We start from the raw sequence: 24,031 nt of genomic DNA on the forward strand, positions 1-24,031 counted from the left end.
AGTGCTTGCTCAGTCATGTCTGACTCTGTGACCCCATGCATGGACTGTAGCCCACTAGGCTCCTCTGTCCATGGAATTTTACAGGCAAGAATACTGGAGTGGGTTGCCATTTCCTTCTCCAGGGGATCTTCCCAACCCAGGGACTGAAACTGTGTCTCTTGTGAAAGGCCACAGGAAGGCTGATGATTATTCTTTGAAACGGTGAATTTAAATTGCATTAAAGTACGAAATAGTCCAGTCTCAAGAGGGAGACAGGATACAGAGTCTCAACTGCTGCGCTCCTTTTTTGGGGTGGGGGCTGGAGTCTGTGTATCAGCAGTGCCGTCGCCTGGTAGAACTCTGCAGACGGGAGCAGGGTGGTTCTCCCTCGGCTTCTCTTGGGACTGTGCTGTTGTCAGGGGCCAGAGACCAGATTTCTCCATGTACTGTTCTTTTTGTGATTCTGGATTCTGACTCCCTGAGCAAATCAGACTAGCCTAGGGTTACTGGAGCCCGCCACTTGCTTGGCATATTTATCATCCACAAATCATCTGCTATAAATATACCTCAGCAGGATGATCATCAGGCCGGCTCTGTAGCCTGCAATTTATGAAGGTTATGGGAAACGGTGTGAAGGGTGAAGTGCTTTATTAAGGGTGGCTTTCTCCCTAACCCAGCCCCGCATTGCTCTGGAATATAAATGACCCTGGGAGTGAGTGCTCCTTTCCCTTCAGGATTAAGCCTTTTTAAATTGTTCCTTTTGGCTGTTATTCTTTTGTCACTGTTGTGAGACCCACAAGATTTTGAAAGAAACGACTAAATCACTATTCAAGATAATGTGAGAAAATGTGAGAAACCTCTAGTTGCAAAGTATATTTAAACCTCACATTGGTTCCTTTTTATGTACAAATCATATGCAACATTCTCCTTTTCTCCATTTATTTTGCATGCCATTAGTCTCTTTATTTTTCGCTTCTGGCAAAATAACAGAATTGACCAAAATGTCTTGCAAGTATCATAATCACAATCTCTGTGGAAGTTGAAATAAATGAAATGTGTGCTGCTTCTTTGTATTGTTAAATGCATTTTTTTTTAATTTTAAAAAATGTGTTTGCTGAAGACACAATGTTTTGGATTATGCCCCGGACATAAACCTTATTTTCCTTTCACATTCTCTTAAATGAATAAAAAATATTGAAACGAACCCAAAACGACACAAAACCAAAACGCCACCCAAGCAGCTCTCAGCAGTGAATTTTCCTGGAACACGGTTAAAGTCGGCTGGATGGGGAATGATTAACTGTTTCCCTTACAGAGTGTTATTCTGAACATTTGTCCCAAAAGAAAAAGCCTTAAAGAGGGTCACCCTATTAATATATATTAAGCAGTAAAGGACCAGTTTTAACATTTCAGACAACTCCTGTGAACAGATCGTGGACACCTTTCTGTTTTCACTACAATCCTCTTTTAAAAAACGATGTTCCCGGCTATCCAATCGACCCAGGGGTGAGGAACAACATGAGGAAGAAAAAAAAAAAAAATGCAGAAGGACAGAAAATGATGGAAATGTGTTTTATTCAACTTCACCTGCCGCTCAAGCAACTCACCCAGAGGAAGACTCCACACGTTGTATGAATTACCCCAGCATGGTCTCTTCCCCTATATCAACGCACTATTTTATCACCTGTTTTGCAAAGCACCAACTGCGTTTACAAGTAGAGGCATACCCGGTAGGCAAATAACCTTTTGCTGCACGTACTGGAAGCTAGTTCATCAAATACTTGTCAGCCAACTGTCCAGGAGGCAAGAACACCAAGGTGGGGAGTGGCAGACATTTACCCCTCTTTCCCTGCTAAATCGAGAATCTGGTCGCTTCTCCTCCTCCAGTCCTTCCCTCCTTGTCACCCCCGTGCCCAAACTGTTACTAGGGAAACTCGAAAAAGAACTGGATGCATTACGAAAACAAAAGTTTCGACCCCATAGGCACGATCCCATCGCCATGCAGAAAGCAACGCAGACGCCCAACCTCGGTCGCCGTATCAGCCAGAACAAGTAAGATGTTAATTGCAGACTCGCAGAGGGAAAAAAAAAAAAAAACTAGTATTGTTCCTCCCGGGTACGCGCGCCGTTTGCGGGGAGCGAGACCTGCCCCCTCCGCGGTGGGAGATCCATCCCTCCGAGTCCAGGTGCGGAAAAGAAAAGCTGCGACAGGTCGGCGCTAGGGAAAAAAAAGGAGAGAGAAAAGCGACCTAGTGCGGCAGTTTCGCCCCTAGCCCCGGGGGTCGCCTTCCCGCGCTCCGCAGCCCCGGCCTGGCCTCCCTGGGGCGATCAGTCCCCGCCGGCAGCGGCGCTGGGAACTGCAGGTGCACAGACCTCCCAGGCGCAGACAGCCGCGCTCCCGTGAAGTGCGGGCTGGAAGCAGCGGTGACGTGAGGGGCACCGCGGCCCGGGGGTTGGAGCGCCGCCCGCCGTCTCCCCGCGCGCGCCCCTCCCGCCGCCCGCGCCCCACCAGGCCGAGCTCCGTGCGGGCCCCGGGCCGCCTCCGGGCGCACCGCGCTTCACGCGCGCGCCGCCGAGCACACGCGGGGGCCCGGCGCGCGCCCGGGGGGCGCGCGCTCTCTCCGTCGCCGCCGAGCACACGCGGGGCCCGGCGCGCGCCTGGGGGGCCGCGCGTTCCGGCCGCCGCGCGCCCGGGAGAGCGAGCGTCGCGCGCGCACGCCCGACACAGAGCTTTACTATCTGACTCCCCTCTCGCCTCCCTCCTCGCCCGGCATTCACACGGCTCTCCGACATCACCAGCATCCCCAGCCAAGGCTCTTTTTTTTTTTTTTTTCTTCCCCCCTCCTCTCCTCAGTACCTGCGGGCTGTGGGGCGGGAGGAGACGGAGGGGCGGGAGGAGAGCGGGGAGAGGGGAAGACAGGAGCCCCAGCCTCCCGAGGCGGCCGCGGGCGCCCGCGGAGTGAACCCGCCGCCCCGGCGCATCGGCCGCGCCGCCGCCTCTGCTCGGCGCGCTTCCTTGGCTTCCTGGCCGATTGCTTTGCTGGGGGGGCAGGTCTGGAAAAACAGCTCCAGTGGCTGTGAAGCCACTTCCTTTTTTTTTTTTTTTTTTTTTTAAATTCCTTAGCGTCTGTCTTCGGGGGCTCTCCCCGCTCCCGCCGGCGCCTCGGTGGGAGGTTGGATTCACTTGGCTACGGCGTAGGCTCCGGGTTCCTGGGGGGCTTTTATTCCCCCAGCCCTCCCCTCTTTGATTCTCTCTCCCCCCACCCCCGATCCCCGCGTTCTTTTACTTCTCTTATGTGCGCGTTAAAAAAAAAAAATCCATCCTGATTTTTTAAGCTTAGCCGGGGAAAGATGGGCTCCGGGGCTCGGGACCGAAGGGGCGTCTCTCCGTCACTGTTGCTGGGACGCGTGCCTGCGCTGCTGCCTTAGGCGCCCCGAGTGTTCCGAGAGGAAGGTAAGGACGGGGGTCCGGGGGTCACCTTCCCTCCGCCAGGGTCGCCAGCCACCAGCTTCCCCCCCCCCCCCGCCCCGGGGTGGGGGAGTTGCGGAGGAAGGATCGGGAAAGGCAAGGCTGTTGCTGGCGGATGGAGGGGCTGCGAGCAGACCTGACGGTCTCCATTGACTTAAACGCCGCAGTTGAAAAGTTAGGCAAGTCTCGTTTTCCAGAGATGTGCTCCGTCAGGAGGGATAGGCTGAGAGACCTGGAACATCTGGCGGTTGTGTGTGATCGGGGTCATTTTGTGGGGGGAAATGTTAGGTTAAAAGGAAGTTAAGATAAGGGGAGGCCGTGGGTCTTCTATTGGGGGAGAAAGAAAAAAAAAATCAGTGGAGTGATGGCGCCGTCTATGTTCGACTAAAGTGTCACCCAGAAAATCAGTTTTGAGGGGAGCTAAACTAAACGCCAGTTTGCCTCTCAGCAGGAGACAAATAAATAAATAAATGGCATCCTTGAATCCTCGGTGGCCGGGTCCCTTACACACCCGCAACCCGGTTCTTTCTTTCTTAAAGAGAAAGATATAATTGTTGGAAGTGGCCCTGCAGTCGGGGACTGGCGGGGGATGGGGGTGGTGGTGGGGGTGACAGAGTTCGGCGATCCATTTGTGATTATGTAGAATAAAAGAAGACTCCGTACACGAAGGAGTATACCAGTGATCGAAATAAAGAGCGTTATATTGAGGGGGCTTTCTTGAGCAGGCTCGAAGAGTGAAATCAGAGCCTTTTATCCACTGTTTCTCATCCTTGATGAGCACAGCAATGCAGACATGCACTGTCAAATAGATGGAAGCAAAAGTACCGGGTTTCATTAGGAAAAGAAATACGACCTCTTTTTGAGTTAGTGATTATAAAATGAAGCCCCCTTTCATGGATGGAATTCCTAATTTAGACACTCACTGTCACATTGGCTCTCAACGCCTACACTCTATCCTGAAGAACACTGCGCAGACCTGCATTGCCTGCAAAGTGCTACAGCAGGGGGAAAAAGGGGGGATTATTTCTAGAATTTCCTATAACTTTCCCTATTTTTTAACCTTTACATCCTCTTTGGCTTTATTTTCTCAAGAAGAAAATGCATTATTCATTGAGCTGTATGTTTGAATCCGAGAACACTGTTTTGATAGTCCCAGCAATTCTGATGTTATTTTAAACTGCTGCTATATGGAGATTTAGAATTGGAGTTGTTTTTGCTTATATGAAGACATAGAATTGGAATCATGATCTGGGGATTGCAGATCTGTCTTCAGGGACTTCAAAACTGGATTTTGTGTGCATGCATTGGTGTGTGTTATGCAATGGGGAGGAAGAGGATTTTATCCTTTGGTTCAGAGAGGACCCAGGCAAAGACATGAAAACTCTTAACTATCTATATGTCTGTATGTCTGTCTCTGTTTACAGAACAGTGGAAGAGACTGCAGCCTAAAGACTTTTAAAATTAACTTGGCATCACTTTTCTCAGCTCAAAGGCTAAGCAAAAAAGCAGTGTCATTTATTCTAAGAAATAACTTCTTAAAGGTTAAAGCTGAAAAATATTCAAGTTACTTTTGGATAACAACTTACAGAGGTAAATATAACCAAGAATTACCGTATTATGTAAGACCAGGTTAAAAAAATAGAGGGGGAAAGGAAAAGAGCTTTGGAGCTGTTATTGGAGAGGTAGCAACAATTCAGTAATTGAAATCTGCTAGAAGAGACAATGCTAATTAGTGTATCTACCATGTGTAAATGTTAAATTACAGTAGATAACTCTAGGTAAAATAGCCCTAATTAAAAAAAAAAAAAAAAGACTGAAACCAGTTCAGTTCCTGTGGTTCTGGGATTATTCACTAGTAACGCCTTTGGAAACAGATACTAATACAATGGTCTACTTTATGTATCCCAGGAGGCATGTCACATTGAAATGACTGCCTTAAATCGTGGTTCTCAATGATGATGTCCGAAAGCTAGTCTTCCTTCTGTATCTGCCCTTTCTCGGGTGATAGTTTACAAATTCTATTAATCTACATGAATGCCTGTAGTTTTGCATAGGAATTTCCCATCAGTTCACATAGTGGCCCCTGCAAAGACTAGTAGGAGCATTTGGGTGATGGTGTTTCAGCTGCAACAAATTATCATTTGTGCTTTTTAAATTGAGGCTATCATTTGTCATACTTGCTTTTCACATTTAAAAGAAAAGAAATAATATGACGACAGCTGTTCCTAGATTATCAGATTTTGTGTGATGTTGTTTACTGCAGGCAGAGAGCTGAGGGGGAGAAAAGGTTTGTCTAGGTTGCTTAAAAATATCTCAAATTAAAATTTAGGTTGTTATATTTAAAAAGCTGAGTTTTCCTCTTCTTTCACTAGAATCATAATGCACTTGAAGGAAATCTTGGTAGATAAGAGCATTCCTATTAGTAATCTATTGAATATTATTTTAAAATTGAATGTAGAGAATTTGGCCATTGCGAAGGGCCACGTGAGGGCGCTGTTCACACAGCAACAGATAGTTTTATGGCATAAAAAAATTACCTGCCCTTTTTAAAAAAGGCTTTTTTACTGAAATCTTGGAAACAGCTGGCTGTAATATTGGAAGGAGTTTCTTTTTATCAATGCGCATAGACTCCTACTTGCATTTTACTTTCATTGCCATTTTTACAGGCCAAATGACATAGGATGAAGGCTGTTCGTAACCTGCTGATTTATATATTTTCCACCTATCTCCTGGTTATGTTTGGATTTAATGCTGCCCAAGACTTCTGGTGTTCAACTTTGGTGAAGGGAGTCATTTATGGATCGTATTCTGTAAGTGAAATGTTTCCCAAAAACTTTACAAACTGCACTTGGACGCTGGAAAATCCAGATCCAACCAAATATAGCATTTACCTGAAATTTTCCAAAAAGGACCTTAGCTGCTCTAACTTTTCCCTCCTGGCTTATCAGTTTGATCATTTTTCCCATGAAAAAATCAAGGATCTTTTAAGAAAGAATCATTCTATAATGCAACTCTGCGAATCCAAGAATGCTTTCGTTTTTCTACAGTATGACAAAAATTTTATTCAAATACGTCGGGTCTTTCCAACCGATTTCCCAGGATTACAGAAAAAAGGGGAAGAAGATCAGAAATCTTTTTTTGAGTTTTTGGTGTTGAACAAGGTGAGCCCGAGCCAGTTTGGTTGCCATGTGTTATGCACTTGGTTGGAGAGCTGCTTAAAGTCAGAAAATGGGAGAACGGAGTCCTGCGGGATCATGTATACAAAGTGCACCTGCCCTCAGCACTTGGGAGAGTGGGGGCTCGACGACCAGGCGCTGGTTTTGTTAAATAACGTGGTGTTGCCCCTGAATGAGCAGACCGAGGGCTGCCTGACCCAAGAGCTGCAAACCACCCAGGTCTGCAATCTTACCAGGGAGGCCAAGCGACCGCCCAAAGAAGGTAAGGTCAGCCGAGAGGGGTGCCTGGGTGGGGGCGGGGGGCGACAGGGCGGAAATGTGCTGTGTCCCACGCCGGCTGGATCCTTGCCACATCCCTGGGTCACCTCTGGATTGATTTGTGGTCCTCACTGGTCTCTCAAGCTAGTTTTACTTTTCAAGGTTTTAGACGGGTGGCAGGGTGGGGTGGTGCTCAGCAACCTGCCCTTAGATGCCAGTGGGAGTGTTCAGGGGAAAATAGGTGCAAAAATGTGGAGTCAGTTTGAGATGGAGGTGGGTGGCTGGGGAGGTGATGCTTTATTGCTTTCTTAGGCTGCAGCCCCTGAGGGAGATGGAGACACTCAGAGACCTGGGAGTGGATCTGTAGGCTTCTCGCTGGGGCTTCAGCCCACTGTCTCATCTGTGGCCCCTTTCTGGGTTGGAACTTGGGGTGTAGCTGAGAGGTGACACAGATTCAATGGCATGTCGATGTGGACCAAATTACTCCCCTACATGGGATGGCAAGGGTGCCCCTCCCCCAGAGACCCATCATTGTGTAAAAGATGCTTTGCACAGTGAGTCCGACACTGGCTCTGTGGTCAACGGAAGCCCACTGGAAGTACCGACTGTAAGGTTACAAATGAACACAGGCAGGTCCTGCAAGACCTGGTACCCTGTTAGCATGACTTTTGGTTCTGTCTTCTTAGTCCCCTCTTGAGCTTGTCAGAGCCGAGCTAGATGGAAAGCCATGCAGCGGAAATGCAGAAGAAAAGGGAAAAGTACAGGAGTGATTTATAGCTTCACCCAGACTAGTGGGGAAGCTGCCCCAGGATCTGAGACTGTGGATTACGTTTAATAAGGCTGGAAAGCTGGCACATTTTGAGAAAACGGCCTTCCCCTTTGGAAGATTAGGGGATGCATTCTGTTCATTTGAGGGCACGGCTGGTATCTAGCCTCTCTTGCTCCCCAACCCTGTACCCAGAGTGCATGTTGAATTTTTATGCAGGAAATGTTTTCTGATTGCCACAAAGATCTCTGTCTGTGGAAAGGGACAGCCAAGCTCCAGTCCCTCCTTGCTCTCCTCCCCCAACAGAAGTTGTCTTTGTGGCCAACATAAAATTGACACGTTGTTGGAGAATTTTAAGAGTAGCCAAGGTTTTGTAAGGGGGTGGGGGGCAGTGGGGAAAGAGAGAGAAAACGGCTTAACCAGCAAAAAGCCTTGACTTTTCTGCTGAAAGCCTTTTGGGGGATGGGAATTATGGAAGAGGCATGGCACCCGGGGCAAAGAAGCCTTAGAAAATAAATTCAGACTAATGGCGCTGGGAGAAGGGTGAAGAAACCTTTAAGATTTCTACAGGTCAGTGTTTCCCTAACAGCTGTGACTGAAGAAAGCAAAGTGGTTTTAAATTACAGGAGTTCTTTTCTCTAGTAAAAATCCCAGAGAAGCACTTGCAACTGCAGGGATGGTATTTAACACCATTTAAAACCGATTAGTGTCCCTTAGAATAAGAAGCTATAGTACATGAGGAAAGTGTGATGTTATAAGCTGGCTAATAAGACAATTAACACCAGAATCCAGGTTTTGCTTGTCTGTTCTATTGCTGTTCTAAGAAAATGGAGAAAATTTGTATCTTCAGTGGTTAAAATTTTATCATCAAACTGACTGCTGATGACAGTGGAAAAAGAATCTTGGTATATATACAACCTTTTTGTGTGTGTGTGTGTGTGAATGGGAGCAAGTGACAAAAACAAAGTTGTTGTGTTCTCACGGAGTATGATTTTTAGAGATTTTGCTAGTCATGATCATGAGGTGTGGGTTAGGAAAGGGCTGAGATTTATAGAAGTTGGACTAGATGGCCATTCGTTTCAGTAAATGACTAAGAGTGATTTTAGACATTAGATGTTTGAATCCTGGGGGAGGCTGTACGCTTCTTTTGGCTAATTAGCTGGTGAAATGAGAAAGAAATGCCTCCATAGAGAAATCAGTGATTGTTTTAAAATTGTTAACATGTTAATAGAGCTGAAAAGGAAAAGTTTATATAATAGGGGAAGAATATGTGCTGTATCAGTAAAATTGCACAGCCTATATCCTTTGTCTTCTAAATTTGTACTCTTGAATTGCTTAGGTGTTCTGAGTCAGAAAGGTAAGGATAAGTCCTGATGACATAATTGTGGCTGATGCATTTGTAAGTAATTCCTATAAAATATGTATATAGTACTCCTTACTTCATTCAAAGAAGACCTTTCAGGCCATGTTACATTGTAGGAAAGGAATGTGAAAATCTGCAGATGCTTAATTTAGTCAAATTATGCAAAAAGTACATTAAATCTTAGTCAATACAAATGATATCTAAAATCTTACTGTTTCGAATAAACTACCACATAATGATATTCACAGGGCTTGAGGGCTATATGTAATAATTACATACGGTGGTGCTACTCATATCTAATTTAATTCCAAAATGTCTTCATTTTATTTGGTAACATGTAATCTCAACTTCTAAAATGGGGTTTTAAAAGTCCCACTTGTATATTACTTTATGATTTCTATTCTCTGTGAAAAGAGAATAAGGGGAATATTTACAAGTTCATCCTCCATGGTTTTTGCCTCCCATGTTATTTGCTGTTATCAGTACTGACTCAGAAGCCTTGAGTAGAAGTATTTTCCAGTGTACTATGTCACAGAGGTGGCACAGATTTGACAGAATGGTCTTTATGCTCAGTAGATACAGTTTCAGAATTTTTAATGTAATGCTGCTAGTGATGGTAAAGATATGCTGAATACTGAATATTTTGTATCTGTCCATTGGAGTTATCATATTTAGTCAGTATTTGAGAAAACTATGGGCTCTCAGCAATGGAATGTCAGTTTTGAGATAGGATTTCTACTAAGATATTTGTTAACAAACATTCATGTACTTAAGAATTTCATAACCAGAAAACAGTAAGAAGACTATTACTGTTTGAAATGACAACACTGACAATTACAGGTGTTATCTTGAATATATTATAAAAGGAAATTGTTAAATGATGCTTCATTAAAGTGTGAAATTTTATTATATTTAAATATTTTCTTATTTAAGATCATATTTCACATATTTGAGGGTGCCATGTGATTATAGAAACTTAGCTGTCATTTCCTAATTTTTATGTTTAATTTTGAAAGTCTAGTAAATTGGCAAAATGGACTCTCTTGATAATAATGTCATCTTATTTCAGGCAGTTATTAAATAACTTTTTATGTACAGTCTATATACCTGTTTTTAAAAGAAATCTAAAGTAACATTGCTGTTTACCTGGCTTTCAGATGTGAGTAGGGGCAAGACTGGTATTTATTCATGAGGTCTTTAATATTTTTTATAGCTTTCTTTTACCACAGATGATCCTGGACTATATAGCTAAAGTATAAAAGATCATATATGATCTTATTTCTTACTACTTCACTTAAATAATTAAAACAGTTAAGAGAGAGAAATTGCATACCAGAGTGTCTAAATCACATAATAAGCCTTAATGGAAGCTTTGTTTCCTACTTAACATCAATGGCGCTACTTATGTGCAGGGAGTTGGGATCCCTGTATAGATTCCAGGAAATCTGGACACACACACTTCCTTGTCTTTTCATTCTGCCCCTGCTAATCCTTGATAATCATCCACCCAAAGGAAGTCTCACCATGTGCCTGTATAAAGTCTAGCCTGTATGTGTGTGTGTGTTTGAACTTGTAGGCACAAATCCAGAGCAATTTGTGTGTCTCTTCATTTTCAGGTGTTTTCATTTCTTTCTACTTGTGGGGTTTTTTTGCCTCATCTCTCTTTTAGTCACTTTTCCCTTGCTTCTTTAGCCTCCTGGCTCTTACTTCCTTTGTGAATGCTGTGATCCCACACTGTATCAGGATGTACAGAGATCTCCTGAGTCAGTGGCATCTTGTCAGTTTGTCCTTCCCCTTGGTGGACCCATAGCCCTTTGCACACACTGTACTTCTGTTCCAGCATCTATCATATGGCATTGAAATTTCCATTTATTTTTCCGTCTTCCTCTGCTAGTCTTGTGAGGTCTTCAAGTGTACAGACTTGGTCTTCCAGTTGTCTAGCACAGTCTAAACAGAGCTTCAATAAAGATTGGTTGAAATGAATGTTAAATGAGCTAAACAAAATAAAAAATTTAAGGACTATACCAATAAATTGAGGTTAATACCATTTATAACATTTCCAGTACAATTAAGGTGTTATTTAGCCAGCTCCTTATCTCAAAGTACTGTTTAATAACATTTTTAAAAGCACAAGAAGAATGGAGTCATTGAGAAATAGTGTTAGTTCCATATGCATTTATTATAATAGATTAGTGATAAATATAGCTTTCTATATACAGCTGTCTACAAAAACAGTAGTAAGAAAATTTGCCAATTTTTACCTGTTTTTTTAATTTTCTTCATTTCTATCTACATTTTTTAGCAGTTCTTATCCAGAAATGACATTTTCCAAATCTTTTTTCCACAGTTTGAAGAGAAACATATGCAAAGTCTTTCCAAGAAAGAGGAATATTTGCATGTCGTTTAGAGCTTCTGTTACTTATTCCTGATTATGATCTATATGTATAGTAATAGTAGAATACTACTAAAATTTTAGGCCTGGCCAAGTAACAGGCCCTAATTTTTACTTTTGCCATTTTAGAATTTTGTCAAGCAATTTAGGGAGTGGCTCAGATATGTAGTATTAATGAAAACTCCATTATATGGCAACTGTTTTTGGAGGCAGTAAATTAAAAATATTAACAGAAAAATCTTGTGTACATATGTGTGTCATTCCGACTTCAGTGTTAGTTGCAGATAAACGTGCTACACATTAGTTTTCTTCAAAACCGAGATGGGAATTTCATTTACTTAGATTCCAACTTCATGTATTCCTATACTTCATTTCCTAATAGAAGTGATTTTCTTGTTAAACGAAATACTTTAATAAAATACAGGGTTCCTTAGAGTCAGTTTGACCTGTATTATCTACAAATACAGATCAAGTCATCTGGCCCTTGGATTTGAAATCACAGTTTCTTAAAAAATCAACATTTGTTACTTTTTCGAAATACCATCAGCTGGGTTTGAATCCACACCTTCACCTGAGAACCTGTTCTGTGTCCCCGCTTCCCTTCTTGGGTTGTTAGAAATGCTTATTCCCCAGGGTACCAGAGAACAGGATATGACATTATGTAGTTAAAAAAAAAAAATTATCCCAAAAAACTAATGAAATTAATGGCTTGGAATATTTTAGTTCGTGTCAGCTCTGTGGAAACTTTTACCAATTCAATTAACTAATACAGATCAGAGAGGTATTCAATTTTTCTAAGTGTGTCAGTTCATTGAAATGAAAGGTGTGTTTTGGTATGAGATGCCCTTGGGTCCTGAGAGTGACTCAGCCACCTCGTAGCATCCTTGACAAGGGACAGTGCTTCACTGAGCTTGATTGTACTGTAGTGAAGTGCTGAATTAGATGAGATTGCATATGGAAGACACTTGGTCTAATCCTCAAGTTTTGTTAGGCCCTCAATTCAGTTTTTGAAACCTCTATTTTATTCTTATCTTTTGGCTATAAATGATAGATGATTGATAATAACTAATGAAGTAGATTACCATATAATTATTTGAACTTGTTTAGGAATTTAGGGCATTTAACAAAGGGTCATTAGTTGACTGAATGTCTGTTTTGTATTATGTAAAGAAAAGGTCGCATCTGGATACCTTTGTGTTGATGGAGGCATGACTAATACATCAGATAGATCAAGCCAGTGAATGTGAGTCATCCCAGGGCTGGAAAGCTGTCCTCTGGATATCATTGCTGATCCTTTTTAAAGTCTGTAAAATCTAAATGTAAATCAAGGAGTTTCCAAGTGTTTTACTTTTTGCTGCATTATGCAAAGTTAAATTCATGTTTTGAGTTCTGTTTTGAAAAGGAATTATCCTGAAACAATTAAATCTATATTAAATCATTTGGAAAGAAGTAGAACATTTTTGGAATTTTTTTCACTGAATTGTGTTTAGTTGTTACAGACTAATGAACCCTCAGAGTCCTCCAAAGGCTTACATATTCAGATATTGAAAACAAATGTAAAAATTTGTTAGAACTCATTTGAAGATTCTAATGTTTTCTTAAAGTTGAATTACAGAATGCCAACTATAAGACTGCATAAAATGTTCTGTGTTCAATTAAATGCTAAATGCTCTATTTTCAATTATCTTTCAACTGTCATTCAGGAATTTTGCTCATATGCAGAGAATGACCTAGCTAATACTTATTTATTAAAGGTTAATATATTTCTTCTTATTATTAATAAGATATTCTTAATAAAGTAATATGTTTCTAGTTTGCACAGAAAGTGCCATGAGTAACAAATGCATAGTAAATACATTAGTGTGGAGCTATTTCTCTCAAAAATAATTACCTGAATAGGAATCTTTTCTGAAATTGGACATGTTTGCTGATATGCATTTTCCCCTTATGACACATCCGTTATGCTTAGAGCGTGTTATAAAATATGAAGGCAAAATGGTTACTGCTTAGTTTCTCCCATATTAAGTGAAATAATTTATCTGCTAACCTAATCTTGGATATTATATTCTCAAATTACTTCTAGACAACAAGATTCTTTAAAGACTGAGAATTATTTGGGAAAACAGAGCAAACATGTGCATGGAAAAGACATTGAAACACTGATGGAACCAGATTACAGTGTTGAGGATGCAATTTACATGCACTTAGATATAATCAAAAGCATTAAACCAATTGTGGACCTAACCAGAGTCTACCTTGGTGAATTACTTTTTAGCAATGAATGGGTTAAAAAGACAGAAATGGCACACAGAAATATTTGCTTTCCTGGGTCAATGATATAGAGTATCTATTTCATGACATTTCTACTGGTGTTCTTCCGTTTAAAAATAATTTTTAAAGTTTTGATTAAAAATTTATTAAAATTAATATCTATACCACATATATAAATAAAGATAATTGGTTCTCTAATAACTTTTTAAAGAGAAAACTTCAACTATGTATCACTTTTAAGAAAAGAAAGATGTGGAGTGTTTTGTTAAACATTTTATAAATTAAAAGAATGTAAGGAAACCCGACATTGAGAAATTGCTTTCCAGTTCACAGAGGTCTGTGGCACAGATTATTCTACTTGAGCAGTAACTGTGTGAGGCACCTATTATTTGCTCCATCAACATGGGCCGATTATACCTTAAAGACCATGGCTTTCCTTTCTCATCATTTTACTATAGACTGGTCCAAATGAAAAACTACAGAATTTTAGAGCTATGAGTTTCTTTCTGTTTCTGGAACACCTGAATCACAAATTCTCAGATTCATAAGGGCCTCTCAGCATCATCTCGTCCAAATCTTACCTGACTAAAAGAATTCCAATCTGCAGATGTATCACGGGAATATTATTTCAACTGAACATAAGTGTTCTTGGAGTTTATATTTAATGCCATTTCTATAATGTAAAAGAGACACGGTCATTTAGGATGGTTGGATAGATCTAATTATTAAAAAAAAAAATTACCTGGTATCCAGCCAGAACAATAATCAGAGTATATTGCACTACTACTGAATATAGACTCGTCTTTACAAATCAGAACTTTCATTCATTAGGTTTATTTTTTTTTCTATGTGGTATATATTATTTAAACAAATGTGATGTAAGTTTCAAAAATCTATTGATTTTCAGTCTAAGCACATTAAGTTTAAAGAGCAGTGTGTTTCAAGTGCAGAGCCTGTCTAGATTTAGAAAGATGATTTACCAAGGTCTATCTTGGATTTTCGTTTTATTATCATTCTCTAGGGCAATCTGTGTTTTAAAGAAAATAACATGTTCTATTTTTTAGTTACCCCATTGCACATTGAGAAATGCTATTACAGGGGGAAACAGACCAGAACCCACTCCTGTTTTGAAGGTCACAGCCCCTGTAGGTGGGCTTCCCTGGATTCTCTGGCAACCCCTCTCTTCTCTCACTCTTGAGGCCCATGCCCTGATTCTCACCCTAGGACTGTACTCTGTCTCCCAGATTTCTCCAAGCTTTATCCATGCCTTACTCTCTTCTCACATTACTTTACTACAAGACATCGTCTGTTTCTTATTGGGACGTTTACTGGTACAGGAGTATGTGATTTTGTTAACTCATTACATTGAGCTTGGTCTGAAATCGTTCCTTTTAATGTGCTAACAGTCTTATGTAATAATTAGCCATTTGCAGAGTTGCAGGTTGGCTAACCCTACTAATTGAAAGGATTGAGCTAGGCTTCCCTGGTGGCTCAGATGGGAAAGAATCCACCTGCAATGCAGGAGACCCGGGATTGTCACTGGTTCCAGAAGATCCCCTGCAGAGGGGAATGGCAACCCCCTCCAGTATTCTTCCCTGGAGAATTCCATGGACAGGGGAGCCTTGAAGGGCTACAATCCATGCGGTCGCAAAGAGTTGGGCATGAGTGAGCAACTTTCACTTCACTTCAAAGAGTTGAGCTAATCAAAGTAAAAACCAATTGGCCATTTTTTAAGAAGCTCAATTGACATGGTTTATTTTACACTTGATCCTAACTCAGGATCAGTATATGTTCATCTTCATAACTACATTGAGTTTAGGAACTCCTCCAATAGTCTTTCTATATGTACATGTTGACTTGTTGACTACTTAGCCTGTTTTAAAATCATGTAACGTGTACATTCATATACAATTTTTCAGTGATGATGTGACCACAGAACATTTGAACTGGCCTGGGTATTCGAGGAAAGTTTTGTGAGTTGGTAATTTCAAGGCTCACATATAAAATGTAAAAAGTCCTGGCAGGTTAATATTTAGTTTTCATTTTATATCATTATAATAGTGGAAATATAAAATGAAAAAACAATTTCGGTTGCTAATGTAAGTATCCTTTTGCCTGTTGATTTCATTATACATCTCAAGTACATGTGTCCGACTCTTGATGATTCCATAGACAACAGCCCACCAGGCTCCTCTGTCCATGGAATTTTCCAGGCAAGAATACTGTAGTGGCTTGCCATTTCCTACTCCAAGCAAAGACAAAAAAAAACAAAACAAGACTAATATAGAACTTTATTTTTTTTCTTTCATTTCATTGCAAAAAGAAACCAAGGCAGCTAAGTTTACTCTTATAATTTCATTAAGAAAATTACAGTTTTAACTCTTTCTGTGTTTAGGTTGCCTTTCACGTCACAGAAGAGTCCTGAGAAGGAAAAAGGAAAATAACTTCCAAAGAAACAAACGGACTAACCTTTATTTTTTTCTGACCTTCTGTTGATATACAGCTCTGATTTTTCTGAGTAGGTGATACATAACAAATATTTATTCTACAGTGAATGCTTTTGGAAGTATTTTTTTCTATGTTGGCTCCTCATACTAATTGTAATGTGGAAAAGAGGGCACCTTGAGAAGATAGAAATCTGTTTACTTTATATAATCTTTCCACATAAATCTGGCAAATTTTCAACGATCTGCTTCTGTATCTGGGCTGAGAGATTTCAGTTTATTTTGGCTTCCCAGAGAGGTCAGCTTCCTTTACAGAAATGTCAGCTTGTGGTCGGCTCTCTTTGGCTGGCCTTGGTTTTTGTAACTTAGAGGGCAAACTATGTATATTTTTAAAGTGGTGCCTGAGATATTAACCAAATGCAGCCTTTTCAATCGGCTTTACTTCCAACTACAATGAAGTAAATGGCCATGAAGCATGGTTGCTGGTTCCATTTGTACCACTGAGAGCATTTTAATTGCCTTCCTTAGCTTGTGATATATTAACAGTCTGTTCTCTTAAAAATGTATGGCTTCCCTTTGTCTAGTGGTTTTCCTGGAATTTTCTTATGACCATATTTTGGTGTCCAGTTGGTGATAAAGGGCATAAGTGAATTCTAGGCAGTAATAAATATTACATAAACTTGCCACTGGTCTCTGCATCCCGAGGGGAGAGAAACCACAGTGATATGGCTGACTAGAAGTTAATCCATTAAGTAACAAGAACTGATTAATGCAAAAGAAGTAAGTATGTATAGGATATGAATTAATACAGCTTTTTTCCCCCTTAGCAATGGAAATTTTTTTCCAAATAAAAAGTCAATATATGAAAAAGTTTATTAAAAATAGGACTTCTTTGGTGAACTGAGCAGGAAGCCCAGAGCTTGCCTTATCGACCTCCAGAGGTGAACCACCCCCTGTGTGTTTCACACCCCATCCCCTCCTGCCTGTCCTGTGAACACTTTCCTTGGGATCTCTCTTTCCTTGGGGTCAGTTTGTCCTGGGGCTGCATGTCGTGTTTCAGGACTAGTACCTGAATTGTCCATCTTTCTGTCTCATCATCTGGATTCTGAGCCTCTTCGCCTGAAGTTTCCGAACCTGCAAATTCGCTTATTGCAATCATACCTCTTGCTCATAGACTGGAGTTTACCCAGATAAATACGAATATTGTATTAGGATCCTTTTGGATCTTTATCTGATGAATAATTAGAAGCCCTCGTGTTAAATCGTTACAAATGTACTGTTTTTGGGTGTTACTCATTCTGATTCTCTTCCTGATTGTTTAGTTACTCCCCAAACTGTTCAGCTGCAGACTGTCAAACATCTTGAAGTAAACTAAAGTTATCAGGGCATAAAATTTTTTTGGAGGTCCTTTGTTCACCATGTTAGCATCTGTTCTATGGACATGAGTGGACACTGGAGTGTTATTAATGCTCTTCCAGTAGTGTCAGCCTTCCCTCTCTCTGGGCATGGGTCGTGACTGATTTCTGGACCAGCTGTGCCTGGATGGGATCATGTGACTGGTTCTGGCCAATGGGTGGTAAGCAGAAGTGTTACTGCTTGCTTCTGAGTTGGGTTATTTCATTGCTGGAGTAAGATCACCAGAGTGGTCTCTTTGCCTCTGGCAGGGGTACCTGTGCCAGAGAGAAGGGCCTCCCCAGGCAGCTTCTGTCCTTAAACATGTGAGCTGAGACGAGCCCCTTTCTGTGGCCTGAAGGCTGAGCCAGGAAGTTCTTTTTCTGTTTCGAGACACTGGGTATTCAGATTTGTCTTTGTTACTACAGCCTAACCTAGCATATTCTGGCTGATAACAAAATGTCCAGTTACGTAGGATTGGGGGACAGTGGCGTTAACTGATGGTTTTAAAAGGTGACGGGGCACACTGGTGACCTGTTGTGTAATTCAGGTGTGAAGATGTGGTGGCCAGACAGGTCTGTGATATTTTGTGGGGAGGATCTTGCCCATCTGAATATTGTACAGTGTACTCTGGTGTAGCTGAATTTCAATTTATTGTTAACGACACTCTGGACCTCATTTTAAGTATTAATTTATCAATATTTAATTGTCCTAGCCTAATTAAAAGTGTAAATTAATACAGGCATTGTATGTTTAGGCTTCCCTGGCGGCTCAGACGGTACAGTGTCTGCATACAATGCGGGAGACCAGGGTTCAGTCCCTGGGTCGGGAACATCTCCTGGAGAAGGAAATGGCAACCCATTGCAGTGCTCTTGCCTGGAAAATCCCATGGACGGAGGAGCCTGGTAGGCTACAGTCCATGGGGTCACAAAGAATCAGACACGACTGAGCGACTTCACTCACTGTTGTATGTTTAGATAACAAGAGACCATTCTTTTGACATACACTCAAAAGCTACTGGATTTTTATATATGTTCAAACTCACCCAGGTTAGCGAGGGTTCGTGGTCTTTTGCTGAGTCATGATTGTCAAAGAACTGAGTAGCAGACATTCCCTGTGGTCTGGTGGTTCTTACTGACAGGTGAAAACTTGGCCCGTTACCTGCCCTTCACCCTCCCTTCTTTATCTTCATTCCTCCTTCCCCCCTTCCTCTTTTTCTCCTTGGGTACTTCTTTTCCTTCCAGATACATAGGCCATGATATATATGTGTTCACCCAGATCTTGTACTGCAACAATTTGCACAGAATCTGTTATCAATATACATGTAGGTGTTTGTGGTAAACAAATATTTCTATGGGCGTTCAAGGGGAGCTTATAAACACTTAGTAAGCACTGCCTCATTAATCTTAACAATTTTCTTGTGAGGTTAATTATGTAGCGGTAATTAACCTCCCCTGTGAGTAGGTGGGCTTTTGCCATGTTGAGAAGTGTTTTTCCCTTCCAGGAGAGGTGGGAGGGAGCACTGGGCTGCTGTGAACTTTAAACGTGCCTCTGAATGCTACTTCGCAGGAGTGAATGTTGGTAGTACTCGGGAAAATCTTACTATACTGGCCTGAGCCTTGCATTATTTCCCTGACTCTCCTGTCCTCAAGTTTTCATTATAATATGCTCGTTACTTAGACACATTCCAAGACTCCGATGGGGGTATACAGAATACTAAGCAGCTGAGAAGTTTAAAAAAATTGAACACAAATATATTCTTTTTTCCATTTTATATTGTGTTCTGAAGAAAATTTAGGTATGCAGTGAATTATCAATTTTTTTCCCTTTCCCTGTATTTTATATCTGATCTTTGGGACACATACACATACATAGTCACTTATGTATGATCTGTGGCATTAAACACTCACAGGTATTATATGCAATGTGATTTGAAAAGATGAACATTTTTTCAATAGCTTGAGGATATATTCCCTGCTAAACTGTATTTACTAACTAAATATTTACTAGATATAAATCTAACTAGTCTCACTATTGAGAAGATCACAGGAATGGCAAAGAATAAAGATGCCTTTTGCAAGGTAAGCTTTAACATTTAAGTTGATATTTTGAAAATTCACTTGGAGCCTTTTTAATAAATACATTCAGATCAGTATTCTGTGGATCTTCTTAATTATCAGAAATTAATTTTTTTTTTACTTAGGATTTAAGAGTAAAAATCATTTGCCAAGCAGGTTTCTAAAAGTTGAAAACAAATGTCAATTCATAAACGTGTACACTTTTCCATTTCTGGGAAATTCACATGTATCATGTCATAACAAATTAACACTTTCAAATTCTCTTTAATCATTGATTATTTTCTTCCTTTGGAACTTGTTCCATATTAGATCCCACACATCTGATGGCCATTAATTTAGATATTTCCTTATAGAGCTTAATATAAAATGAAAATTGCTTCAAGTCAACATTTCATAGTGATTTAAGAGTCAGACTTCCTGGGTTCAAATCTCATTTTCTCAACTTCTAATGGAGAATATTACATATTTCTCTAAACCTCAGTTTCTTTGAGAGATTGAGGTAATTAACATAAAAAATTAACATGATTCCTGGACTGTTTAATAGAGGCTCAATACATACGAACTTCCATTAATTGGATGGTTTTAGAACCCTTTAGAAACCCTGCATAAGCTTTTTCTTTAGTGCAACAAATAAAACTTTGATTTGTAATAAAAAGTAATTCATTTAATTGACCTCCAAGAAACTAAAATGCCTTCTGGGTCATTCAGTCTGGAAAAACGCACTGTATCTTTAACCTTTCTTCCCTCTGAATCTTCACGTTCCTGAGAAAAGTAGTCTGAGTTAAGCTGCCATATCTCTTCTTTCTTCCTCATTTCAGAAATGAATCACTCTGTTCCCCACATCATTTTCCTCTTAAAACAGACTAGCCAGTGATATTCACAGATTGTTTGACAAATGGTTATTGCCCCCAGATGATTTTCTCTCAAAGGCCCGGGTCCACTCTAAATCAGAATCAGAAAGCGTTATGGACTGTATTTTGTCTGCCTAAGCAGCTTCAACTTCTGGGTATTTTCCTGAAAATATTTTTGTATCTTGGGTGAGTCCTTTCCTCATAACATTATGGTCTAAATGAATTCCCATTTTTTTGGTTAAGTCAAGTTAAAATCTGTATTCTGATTTCTTTCTCACGACTGGCATGCATGTTAAAAATGAAGCAAGCTGTAATTACCTCCTGGCCTGCATTGAATCCCTATTTTCTTCTGAGCAGAGTCAGATCTCCTAGAAAAATATCTTGCTTACTGCCTGCTTCTTAACATTTATTCTAAGGCTTACTGTAAGAAAATATCAATAAAATATAAATTCATACTATATTTTTCAAAAGATCATATCTTTTTACTTTCAGTTTTCTGAAACTTTTACTTTTGCCTTTATAAACAAGAGAATTAGCAATATGGCATTAGATACTAATATTTTTAACACTCTAGAATCCTTTGTATTTAGAAGAGCACTTAGAAGACTGAATAACTGCCTTTTGGATGAGATTTGCCATAACTTGAGGCAAGTCAGTCTGAGCTCCAGTTTACTCAGTTATAGAAAATAAAATTGGTTGAGTGAAACTCATAGGATTCTGTGGCAAGTAAAACTGTACCATATATGAAAGCCATTAAGAAAATGAATAGTGGCATCCAAAAATGTTATTGTTATTTATGGTATTAACTTGTAAATTTGATTAAATTCATTAGTTCATTGGCATATGTGCATATGAAATAACAGCCCTGTCCTGCAATAATAAATATCATAGATGGTTGGGTGGATTGTTGGACTTATTTGCAGATGAGACTGATTTGTCCTTGGGAAAACCCTGTTCCCTTGGCTCTTCTTTTTCTTTTCGATGTCAGTGGAAGCAGTGACAATTTGAGCTGCACGTTCAAACCTTTTAGTTTGATTCCCAGCCCTGCCTTCCGCCAGCTTGGTGACATTTGGCAATTTGCTTCATATATGTAAATCACATTTTCTGTATCTGTGAAAGAGAGATCATCTCTATGCCATTTCTTTTTAAAAAATGTATTCTGTACCAAAAAAAAAAAAAAAAAAAAAAACCCCACTGTTAAGATAAATGCATGAAAAATGCAGAAGTGGTCAGTTTCTCTTAATGCTGGTTTTTAGGTAATCAAGCTTTAAGTTTTCAGCTGTCCATTGTAAGTTTGAGTTCAATTGTGTTCAGGTCTGGCTTTCCTGTTCTGTAGATGAAGGTCAGAAGTACACTGAATCACTTCATAATAAGCTTTCCACTCCATGTTGGTCAAAGAAATAGTCTGAAAATAAACACATCCTTTCTTCCCTTTTGTGTCAAGAGTTAGCATTGGAGGAGAATGAGTAGATGAATGCTTGCCCAAAACCTTATGCCCAGTGCCAAAAATACTGTGGGAGAAATTGGAATTTTACAGAACTGCTTATTTTCTCAAGGGGAGAAGGCTATGTGTAAATAAGCAAAGATTTCTATGCCATAGAAGTAATTGAAATTAAATGTATTAATCTTTGAGGAATACAAATTAGGTAAATTTTGCATCAAGGTGGATTTTGAAACAGTAAAATATGGAAAGAAACATGCGGAGAGAGCTTCATAATTTCTTGAAGTATTTTTGTATCCGTCCTGAAAAGACGGCAGTTTGGAATCTGTTTTCTCTAGGTCACAGCTGGGAATATTTCCAAGGTCAAATGTGATCTGGTAGCCAGACATGCAATTGTTCTGATGGCATCAAATTTACTAGGTAAAATGCCGACTTACAATAATTTATCAACTTGTAAAGAGTTTGGGCAAACCTAATACTTGGTAAACAGTTTTTAAAAACATTCAGTTTTGTGCTTTTGAACAAGTATAGCAAACTGAATCAGTAAAACTATATTCAGATTTTTAAAATGAACCTTAATACAGGTTTAACAAAGTATTTATTTTGACTCAGAGTTTCCTACACCAGGCATAGCACAACCTAACCACTAAATGTAAATTTTTCAGTTAGCCTGACTTCAGTAGGGGGTGTATACTTTAGAAATCCATTAATAGAAAGGTACCGTGCATAATGGATATTTTGAAGAGAATCCAAATGGAACAAAATAGTCCACCAAGCTTATATAATTTTTAACTTTGTTTTTTGTAAATTTTTTAATCTATTTGTGTGTTTATTTTCTAATTATAGTAGTAATGAATACTGTGCGTCCAGTATAATTTTAGATCTCAACTCTTTCGAGGTTCTAAGACTCCTGTGAGATGTGTATTGTTATTACTGCCTCCAGTTTCCAGATGAGGTGTCTGGGACACAGCAGGGCTGACTGAGTGACCTGCCAGGATCACACTGAGAAGGGCAATAGCTGAAATAATCCCTCTTTTAATCCTTACAATATACCTTCACTCTGTGCAGACGAATACAATCTGACATTTTGAATAATTGCAAAGGTGCTTGACTCTTAGAATCCTTGAATTATAGGATGTTTTTAAAGAGTATAACATTTTATTTTAATTCCTCCAAAGTCCATTTCCTCCTGTGTTTGGGTAGCCTCTGATCTGCTAATGCTGCTAGCCCTCAGACTTTCCTAAGCTGTTGCCTGTGTCAGAGACTCCCTAGTAAAGGAGCTTTCTTCTCCAACCGAGTCCATTATTCACAGAACCCTTCAATCTCAACTCTCTCAGGAAACCTCAAGTGATGAAAATAGGAGTATTGATTTTGTCTTGCTCTGAGACATCCAATGCTTATGAAATCCTTTCTACTCATAAATATACAACTCTGAATGTTTATATTTGCAATCATCGACTCAGTGAACATGAGGTTGAGCGAACTCCAGGGAATAGTAAAGGCTTCCCCACAGGGAAGCCTGGTGGGCTGCAGTCCTTGGGGTTGCAGAGAGTCAGACACGATGAGGGACTGAGCAACAATAAAAATGTTCATTTAGATTTACGTATAATCTGTTTTAATAGTTTTCTATAAAATATGAATTTCTTAGGTTTCAAGTATATGGTTGGTAAAAACTACAGCTTAATTACCTTGAACTTTACTTAGTACCATATTAACACAATGAGGTGCTTAATCTTTTCTGTAATTATGATCATAGAAGATCAAAATAAAATTAGAATAACAATTATCTTTTTGTATAAGTTAATGATTTTAAGTTGGGAAAATGTCATTTATATTAGACAAAAATAGGTTATAGTTAGATTAAACGTCTCTAATACTAGAAAATACAGAATATTTATAAAAAAGAAACAAAGGTGAAAAGTTCAATTCCTTGCTCAGAGAATATTTGATCTTTGTCTTTAAATTAATTTTGATATGTTCTTTTGAAATTCTCAACTTTCATATGCTTGGGCATTGAAAATGAATACTATCCTACTGGGAAAAAGAATAAATCCTGATCCAGTCTGACTAAAATCATCCTCTGTGGAATTTTCTTAGCTGTGATAATATTCAAATACTGAAAATCAAGCTGATGCTAACTTTTCCTTCTGA

The 24,031-nt window shown here is 39.8% G+C and overlaps 1 protein-coding gene across 2 annotated transcripts in view; it reads left to right on the plus strand.

Moving 5' to 3' along the window:
- Positions 1-2,898: 2,898 nt before the first annotated feature.
- Positions 2,899-24,031, plus strand: part of ADGRB3 (adhesion G protein-coupled receptor B3) — an 881,695-nt gene continuing 860,562 nt past the window's right edge. The window contains exons 1-3 of one of the 2 annotated variants that reach the window (XM_061427126.1): positions 2,899-3,433; positions 4,873-5,038; positions 6,115-6,886. In XM_061427126.1, the coding sequence (XP_061283110.1) occupies positions 6,130-6,886 (757 nt within the window). In that variant the 5' untranslated portion in view covers positions 2,899-3,433; positions 4,873-5,038; positions 6,115-6,129. The remainder of the gene's footprint in view (positions 3,434-4,872; positions 5,039-6,114; positions 6,887-24,031) is intronic. The other variant, XM_061427127.1, reaches the window with a different exon arrangement.

Source organism: Bos javanicus, chromosome 9 (genome assembly GCF_032452875.1).
Source record: "Bos javanicus breed banteng chromosome 9, ARS-OSU_banteng_1.0, whole genome shotgun sequence".
NCBI classification, from domain to species: domain Eukaryota; kingdom Metazoa; phylum Chordata; class Mammalia; order Artiodactyla; family Bovidae; genus Bos; species Bos javanicus.